Source organism: Echinops telfairi, unplaced genomic scaffold (assembly GCF_000313985.2).
Source record: "Echinops telfairi isolate 266 unplaced genomic scaffold, ASM31398v2 ScPeMD7_5;HRSCAF=22, whole genome shotgun sequence".
NCBI classification, from domain to species: Eukaryota; Metazoa; Chordata; class Mammalia; order Afrosoricida; family Tenrecidae; genus Echinops; species Echinops telfairi.
This window is the reverse complement of record NW_022103901.1, coordinates 32,594,415-32,604,099: the sequence shown is the minus strand read 5'-3', so window position 1 is coordinate 32,604,099 and position 9,685 is coordinate 32,594,415. Positions and strand designations below refer to the sequence as shown.

The 9,685-nt window shown below is 45.7% G+C and overlaps 1 protein-coding gene across 2 annotated transcripts; it reads right to left on the bottom strand.

The window, feature by feature from the left end:
• Positions 1-529: 529 nt before the first annotated feature.
• LOC101640055 (olfactory receptor 15) lies at positions 530-7,935 on the bottom strand. Of its 2 annotated transcripts, XM_045283862.1 has the most exons (2): positions 7,914-7,935; positions 530-1,440 (listed from the first exon to the last, which is right to left on the bottom strand). In XM_045283862.1, the coding sequence occupies exons 1-2, from the start codon at positions 7,933-7,935 to the stop codon at positions 530-532; spliced, it is 933 nt and encodes a 310-aa protein (XP_045139797.1). The 2 variants fall into 2 exon arrangements, with proteins under 2 accessions (XP_045139797.1, XP_004705884.2); XM_004705827.2 differs by lacking the exon at positions 7,914-7,935 and having other exon boundaries at positions 530-1,471.
• Between the last annotated feature and the right edge of the window lie 1,750 nt (positions 7,936-9,685).

The following is a 9,685-nucleotide window of genomic DNA, read 5'->3' as shown; positions in this document are numbered from 1 at the left end:
AAAGCTATATGAAGGGAAGTTATGGGTAGATAGACTCAACTATTGAGAAGACTAGATAAAGAGAGATGGATAGGTCTTTGTGCACAACAGTGAATTATGGGGGTTTCCATGTGGGTTAATAATACCTGGGTTGCTTTAATGGGGTTATGGTGAGATTGTATAAGTAAGATACTGCAACTCAAGCTGCTTTCTCTAGAAAAGTACAAAATTCTCCAGAAAAATAAGTTGTGATTAACAACGCGTAGACTATATAAACAGACAGTGAGATACGTTTGTACTAGGTCAATAACCTCTGAACCTGGACACAAATGTCTGCCTTATTATCTGGAGTACACAGTACATATTTTGGTGAGTAAGTGTAGAACATTGCAAATAACACTAATCATATGCCAGTTGTTCGGCGCATGCCTTAGTTTCACTGGAATGGTTTTACCAGGGCTAGTACGCCGCATGTCCACCTGGCCGGAGAGACAATGAGAAAAGGTGTGTAGAGATGAATAGGAAATAATGGATGAAGTTTTTCTTTTTTTCAGCCCACTTCCCTTCCTTTGCCCAGCAGCCTTCTCAGTGCCCCCTTCACCTCCTTGTTCCGTAGAGTGTAGATGAGAGGATTGACCATGGGTGTGACCACAGAGTAGAAAAGGGAAATGAACTTTCCCTGGTCCTGGTTGCTGGTCTTCGCTGGAAGAAGGTACGCATAGATAGCTGAGCCATAGAAGAGGCACACCACCACCAGGTGGGAGAAGCACGTATTAAATGCCTTTCTCCGTCCTTCTGCTGAGCTGATCTTCAGCACTGCCTGGGCAATGTAGCAGTAGGAGATCAAGATGATGCTAAGAGGCACAACAGTGAAGAAAGTACAGACTCCGTTGAGCACAGCCTCATTGAGACTGGTGTCTCCACAGGCCAGTTTGATCATGGCGGGCACCTCACACAGGAAGTTGTCCACTTTCCGGTGCCCACACAATGGGAGCTGCAGAGTGAATGTGGACTGGATCACCGAGTTGCCCAAGCCACCCAACCAGGCAATGGCAGCCAGCAGCCAGCAGAGTCGAGGGTTCATGATGGTGGTGTAGTGCAGGGGCCGACAAACTGCCACATAGCGGTCAAAGGCCATCACCACCAGCAGGATGCATTCAGTAGCCCCGAGCCAAAGGAAAACATAGAGTTGGGTCACACAGCCACCATAGCTAATCGTCTTGTCTGGGCCCCATAAGTTGATTAGCATCTGGGGGACCGAGCTGGTCGTAAAGGCGAGGTCCAGGGAGGAGAGGTTGCTGAGGAAGAAATACATGGGTGTGTGAAGCCGGGCATCTAGGTGGGAAAGCAGGATGATGGTGGCATTCCCAACGAGGGTCATCAAGTAAGAGATGAGGATGACTACAAAGAAAATGATCTCCAGTTGCGGGTGGTCAGATACACCCAGCAGAATGAAGGCATCTGTGGAGCTGTTGCTGGTGGCTCCCATCATGGAGTGTCCTCAGTCCCTCGAGGAATCGGTCCAGGGAAAACTGCTAGGAGAAGCCAACGGAGAACAAGCTGTTAGCTTAGGTGGACCTGCATCGGAGAAAACCTGAGACGCACCCCCTGGTATACATGTAGCTCACGGCTGTCCTTTTGTGTTCCTCTTGGGGAGAAGAGTTCCGGAGATAGATGTGGCCGCCTGCTTCTTGAGAGTGGACAGCTTTGGACACCCTCTGGGCCAGTTTACTGCACGACCAAGGTGCTTTGATTTAGCATCTACTAATCAGCAGTGAGACTAGCGTAGGAGAGGTTTTGTTTGCTTTCTGGGAGGCAGCACCTCTGGGGCTACTTAATCGTAGTAGAACCTCAGAACCTCACCTTTCAATCATTGCTTAAAAGGTGAGGAGGGCAGGGTTACTTTAACATCCTCAGGTGATGCGAGCACTAGGGGGAAAGACCGTTTGCACAAGGACACAAGCCCTGAAGAGGAGTGGGGTTGCTAACCACACGCTTGAAGGGTTAGCCTTGTTTGCTTGGGGAGTTTGGCAACTTTAGCCCAAGATTCTAACTCAGTGGTTCTTAACCTTCCTCATGCCGTGGCCCTTTCATATAGTTCCTCACGTTGTGGTGACCCCTCCAACCATAAAATTATTTTTGTTGCTACTTTATCACTGTCATTTTGCTACTGTTATGAATCGGGTGGCTCCTGTGAAAGGGCCGTTCAACTCCCAAAGGGGTCGCGACCCACAGGTTGAGAACCACTGACCTAGCTGGTCTGGCATGCCCTCCTGAGTCAACAGCTTCCCATTTCAGGAATAGACTTTCCTTTTCTATCTTTGACCTTCTTCTACCTCGGTGAAAACGGCTTGAAGGAGCTTCAGAATGTTTGTGGAGAGATGGCATTTTCTCCTAACTCCATTTGCCATGACCTTTTCAAAGCCCCCTTGCATTGAACTCTAGAGATGGTTCACTTATAGGACAACACAGGCATGAGAGCACCTGAGTGCAGGGTTGTTTTGGGGCAGAAAGGATTTTTAGTAATTTCTCATATGGTTCATAGGTAGTTTCCACCTCTGCCTGTCTGTATTTTCAATGGAAAGTTCAGGATGTTGAGCAAAACAGCCAAGACTTGGATCTTAGAGGGAGTCCTGGCCAAATTGCTCACCTTTGTCCAGTTTCCTGCCCATATGTCCCTTAAACCTCACAACACTCAGGTACAGCAAGTCTGGTATTCCAGGTTAGCATCTTCCTATTGTGTTGGCTGCTCCTGAGGAGTTGGCCCCACCTCCACCTGGTGGTTCATGTTCTCAGGATTCAAACCTGGCTTTAATATTAGACTGAGCAAAGACATTGGATTCCCTGAACCTCTTTTGCCACGAGACTAGAAAAACAGCGTGGTGTTCAGCTGAGTGTTACTGGACACTTTGATCAACGATTCCATAGAAGATCAAAACAGGAGAAATGTGGTACAGAATTTCAAATCCTCATGGACTCCAGATTTTTGGAGCCGTGGAGCCTTAATGAACCTGTGACACTATCTCTTGATACCATTTTTAAACCTTAAGCAAAATATATCCCTTGAAGTCTTCTTAAAAACAAACAATAGTTTTGCATAACTAGGACGCAATGTCTGCCTTGAATAGTATGCTCTTTTTCAGAACCATGGGATCAAATTCACGAGAGCAGCTCAGACGATTAGATAGGAACCTCAGTGGGGCCGTGAGCTTAGGCTGGTAGAAGAACAGCTAAAAAAAAAAGAAAAAGAGTGTAAGAACGGCTGCATAACAGAAAGAATGTTCTCAATGCCATTGATGTGGACAACTGTTGAATTGGTGTATGTCCCGCGGTGTATCCCCGTATTTTAATTTAAATTCAGATTTATGTGGGGACTGCAGAGTTTCGGGAGGAGGAGGAAACAGAGATCCCATGGAGGGTAGTGGCAGCATTAAGCTTGGTTTTGAAAGTGGTTACAGGAAGGTTTTTGCTTTCTTAGTGGTTTCATTATGCTGCTGGGCTTGGAAAGATGAGGGTTTGCTGGACAGGTGCTTCCTTGTCTGTGAAAAACAGATGCAGGCTACAGAGCCGAGGGAATTATGGTGGGGACATTTTGAGGTCTCAGAATGACAAAAGGCAAAGGGCTTTTGTGGCAAGAGGAAAAGAAGGGATGATTGAAAGTGTTGCCTGCTGGGAGACATGAAACTGTACTTACACCTTCCTAATCTCTTTCTGCTTGATGCTTCTGTTTCCCGGACAGGTTGCATGCCCCCCAAATGTTCCTTTTACAGGGAAGATTTGCCAACCTGTCTTTTGAACTACTCTATAGTTGACTTTCCACCTCCAACTCATGAACACACACGCACACACACACACACACACACATTTTATTGAGTCCATTGAGATGTACTTCCTGCTACATAAAGCTCATACCTTAAGGCAGGGATGAAAACAACAAACAAACAAACAAACAAACCCACCGCCATCTATGATTTAACTCATAGGGACTCTGCAGGGCAGAGTAGAACTGCCCCAGGGAGTCTCCAAGGCTGTGATCTTTACAGAAGCAGAGACTCATGGTTCTCCCACAGAGGGGCTGGTGGATTTGAACTGCTAGCCTTTCAGCTAGCAGCCCAATGCTTAACCCATTATGCTAAGACACAAGCCAACCAAACTCACTGTCATCGAGTCGATGCTGACTCACAGAGACCCTAAGGGACAGGGCAGAACTGCCCCTGTGGGTTTCTGAGACTGTCACTCTTTGCAGGATAGAAAGCCCCATCTTTCTCCTGAGGAGCCACTTGTCATTTCCAACTTCTGACCTTGCAATTAGCAGCCTAACTTGTAACCAAAACACCACCAGGGCTCCTTATGGCCAGACAAAGGTTAGCCAAGTTGAAAATGCATATCTATCTGTGTGAGTGTATTGAAAATATACACAAACACACACCTTTTCTGTCCCCTGGAAGGTACAGTTGTTCAGCGACAGTGACGATGTTTTTCCAGCTGTGCGACCATCCTTGCCTTCTTTTTCCCAATTCCTCCTCCTTTGGCATAAACTCCGTGCCCCCACTAAGCCAGCGTCCCCCCTTCCTTCTCCCCGACCCCTGGTCCCCACTAGGGATTCTGCGTTTCTATGCATTTACTAATTTCTTATCAGTGAGCTCAGAAGCTAGAGATGGATTTTATTAGAGTTCTCACACCACTGTTTTGAAGCTCCTCTTTGTCCATGAACAATTTTAAAAAGATGGTGTTTTTCCTGCCTCTTCTCCACCCTGTTGGGGCAGGCCATGAGCTTCTCTACAAATGGCCTGGGGACTATAGCAGCACACAGAGGACCTCCGCCTTTTCTCCTGCCGGCAGATGGCAAGCCCAGGGCCTGGAAAGGCCATCGAACACATTCCCTTCTCTCTCTCCCTTTCCCATCTGTCTTCGCTCTTGGCTTCTCTCTCCCTGGATTCTGTAACAAGAAATGATAGCCCATGATTTGTGGACATTTACCTTTGGCTTCAGTGTGCCCCCTCAATCCATGTCTGCTGTTCCTGTGCTCCCGTGGGCTGGGGTCATGAGCTTTTAATACTGGGGCTGGTCCTGGTCCTCTGAGGAGTGCTGGTCGACCTGTGTCAAGTCTGGCTCACTGGCTAATTCTGCAGAGCCCGAAGGGGCCTCTCCGACCCCCGCAGGCAATTAGCACACAGCGCCAGCCTGGCCAGGACACAGGAAAGACACTGTCCCTGAAGAACTGGCTCTGTCTCATGCTGAACTCCCTTCCCACATGAAAACTAGTAATTGAAGTAATAATAACAAGTGCATTTATGAAATACCTGCCAATTAGATCATTTTCTTCTTTCTACAGTGCCTGTACACTATCTTAGTTCTTTAGACTTTGTTCTTTATACTTTATCATAGGAGGAGGCTTCAAACCATTTATGGGAAAAATTCCATTATCTTTTCATTCCATTTCCCCAGTTAACTTTTGGAAGCCTTCCTCAGACTTTATGGGGTACATTTATACAGCAGACAGGGCAGATAGCCTGTTCCTCACTCGGGGACCGAGTACACTGAGCAGTCTTAACTCCAACAATCGCTTTTCTTAGCAGGCAGAGACAGGCCATGCATTGCCGCCCTGCTGTCCTGGATGGAGCACCATGCAGAACAAACTGTTAGGACAGAGCAGAACCGTGTTGCTGAGTCTATACGTCTTTAAGGGAACAGATAGCCTCATCTTTCTCCTGAGGAGCAGCTGGTAGATTCAAACTGTTGACCTTTTGGTTAGCAGGCTATCGCTTAACCCATGACACCACCAGGGCTCCTTATCCAAGCATAGGAAGTTAGTTTTAGTTTTAGTTTTTTTTTTAAAAAGCAAGCTAGTACTTTTGACTCTTTGTCTGAAAGCCTTTGTAGTTTTTTAAAAAATTTACTTTTATTTTCTAGTGTGTGTGTAGGCAACTCATTATCCTTTGCCATCATATATATATATATATATATATATATATATATATATATATTTTTTTTTTTTTTTTTAACCATCCCCTGTGAAAATCAATAACTTACAAAAGGGTTCTGAATACATCTATGCAAGGTGACCTGATTAGGTCATTCAATATCGTACAAGATGAGTAACTCCCAATATTGCTGAGTTCAAAGGCACGTTCATTCCAGAAACAGTTACAAAATGCACAATGTGGTAACTACTTTGGGAGCCAGTCTGGCAGTCCCTTATGAAGCTGGGCACAGGCTCACCCATGTGGGGAGCTGCCAGACGATCCTTGGAATCCTGCAGGCCTATTTCCAAGTATTTCTGAAACTGGATCAAAAACTCATGTTCACACACAAAACTCTGGCTAGACCAGAGGATGTACACTGGTGCAGATAGGAACCAGAAACACAGGGAATCTAGGACAGATGATCGCTTCAGGACCAGTGGTGAGAGTGGCGATATTGGGAGGGTGGAGGGAAGGTGGGATAGAAAGGGGGAACTGATCACAAGGATCTACATAGAACTCCATCCCTGGGGGATGGACAACAGAAAAGTGGGTGAAGGGAGACATCGGACAGTATATGATAGCAAAAAATAATAATAATTTATAAATTACAAAGGGTTCATGAGGAGGAGGTAGCAGGGAGGGAGGGGAAAAATGAGGACCTGATACCAAGGGCTCAAGTAGAAAGCAAATGTTTTGAGAACGATGAGGGCAACAAATGTACAAATGTGCTTGACACAATGGATGGATGTATGGATTGTGATAAGAGTTGTATGAACCCCCAGTACAATGATTTAACAAAAGGTAAATATTTAGAAAATAATGATGACAACATACGTACAGTTACACTTGAAAAAATTGATGTATGGATTCTAATGAGAGCTTTCAGAGCCCTCAATAAAATGGTCTTTCAAAAAATTTTTAAAGGCAAAAAGCCACAAAGACCTGTGCGGGGATGTTTCTAGCGGCTTTATCCAGACTTCCCCAAGATGTCCTCAGACTAGCTGTATGTAGGCACACTGTGGTGCATCGGACAATGGAGACTCACCCAGCCATACAAAGGAAAGGAGCCTTGGAGGAACAAGAGTGCCTGAAGGACACGCACTCAGGTATTGTTCAGGCCAGAGGCCCGTCTGAAAGAAAGCTACCTGCGACAACCGTAGGACGTCCGTGAAAGAGGAAACTCCAAAGGCCGTTAAAGAGATGGGCTGTCTCCGAGAATGGCTGCAAGTAAACCGGAGGAATGACCAGCTAATAATGGGGATCAGAGAACTCACTGCCGAGGACACAATTCTGAATCACAGCAACGCTCTAGGACAGGGTAGAACTGCCCTTGTGAGTTTGTTTGTTTCTTTTTAACTTGCTTTATTATTTTTAAATTTTAATAAATCATTTATTGGGGGCTCTTATAGCTCTTATAATAATCCATACGTCGATTGCATCAAGCACATTTGTACATATGTTGCTGTCATCATTTCCAAAACATTTTCTTTCTACTTGAGCCGTTGATATCGGCTCCTCTTTTTCCCCCACTCTCCCCCACCCTCCCACCCTGTGAGTTTCTGAGACTGTAACTTTATGAGAGTAGAAAGCCTTGTCTTTCTCTGAGGAGTCGCTGGTAGTTTAGAACTGGTGACCTTGAGGCTTGCAATCCAACTCGTAACCAATTGGACACAGGGTTCACCTGGGAGTGAGAGAAGGAGCTAATCAAGGGAGGCTTTTAATTTATTTTTCACACTTGATGCATGCGTGCTGTTTGACCATGAATATGCATCACCTTTATAATCTTAGAAATGTAAATGATGAATGAGTAGGTTCATGAAAATATTTTAAGTTACAATGAAATTCAACAACAAAAAAACAGTACTGAAGACTCCTCAGAGATCCCCTGGTGTCCCTGTTGTTTTCTTGCCAGTTGAGGAAACTGGAACCCTGGGTGATTTGTTCAAGCTGATGCCATCACTGGTTAACCCTCACATGGCTGATAGTACATACAGTAACCACCTACATTTTCCACCTTTGGTGTTTAGTGGGAAGCTGGCATCCCACCTTTACTGGTAGGATCTGTAAAGCTGTGTGGCTCTGAAGAAACAGGCCTCTTCTTACCAGTCTCAGCACCAGGGACCTCTCCGGATAGATACAGTATCAAAGTTCATACAAATTAAAACATTTTCTTTAAAGTTTCACACGTGATTTCAACAAAAAATTCAAAGCACATACTTACCTGGCAGGGGAGACAGCATGATCACCATTAGCACACTCAGCTGACACCTGAAAGGTTAGAGGTTCCAATCCACCCAGAGATGCCTTGGAACACAGGCCCGAGGATCTACTTCCACAAGAGCGGCTACTGAAAACCCTACAGAGCACAATTTCATTCTGACACACAGGAAGCTGCCATGTGTTGGAGTTGATTCTATGGCTACTGGATTTTACAATGTCCTAGGCATGTAGGATATAGTTTCTGCCCTTAGGAACTTGCAGTTTGGTTAGGAAGAGTTACAACATTGAAGAAAGCAAAATATATAATCTACCAGGTAGCGATAAGTGCTAACTGATAAGTAAAGAAAACTAAAGTCAGATGAGAGGGGTGGTCTGTGGAAAGGAGTGATCAGAGGAATCAGTGATGCTACATTGGGGGATGGCAATCACACAGTGGAATGCCTTTGCGTCGGCAACAAAACACACGTAAACAGCTCTCTGGTATTTTCTGTTCTCAGCCAGGATCCATGTAACATCAACAATGATAGCCTTTGTTGCACGACCTGGTCTGAATCTGGCCTGACCCTCTGGCAGATCCCTGTCAACGTCGTGCTGCAACTGCTTGTGGGTGATCATCTGCACAATTCTACTTGCATGTGATACCAATGATATTGTTCTATAATTTGAGCATTCTGTTGGGTCACCGTTTTTTGGATAGGGTACAAATACGGATCTCTTCCAGTCAGTTGGTCAAGTGACTGTCTTCCAAATTTCTTGTCAGAGATGAGCGAGGGCTTCCAGTGCTTCAGCAGCTTGTTGAAACTTACAATATTGAGGCCAGCTAATCAAGAGTTCTTCTTGACATGCTAAATTTGAGATGTTTGAATAGGCCATTGTATATGTCTTATTGCCGTTCTGATCATTTCTGGTCATGTCTCCACACTAGTTTGTTCTTGAATATGTGTCTTGTTGCCCTAGGTAAGGCATATGCTTCTACATTGGTAAGTACCTTGGTCATAGAAAGAGGCTCTGTTCATGAAAAATAGACACTTACTGAGGGGCTGGCCCCAATCCCAACTATGTGGCCCCCCTTCCCCCAGAAGAATGCACTTCAGAGGACAGCATTGAAGCTACAACTCAGGGAGAGGGGCATGTCTGATCAGAGCACACAGGAGCAAGCAACGAGGGAGGGAGAGAGAGTGGAACACATCCTGGCCCACCAAGCCCCAAGGACGATATTCCCGCTCACAGCAGTCAGTGCACAGAGAGGACCATAAGGCCAGCCCCACCATGAGACATGATGTCTCTCACTGACCCATAGTGCTATGGGAGACAACAGTGGAGACACAGTGCAGGAATTGTGTCCGATCTTACCCCACCATACCAGGGCAAAAAGCTAAAGGCGTGCAACAGAGCAGCAAGGGGAGCAAAACAATGAAGTCCCCGGGGAATACCAAAAACAGGCTTTGAGGCCAGGGCGTGGCACCCCATCAGACTCATCCGGAAAACACTCCTAAAGGTCAACAACAGACCTGGAACTA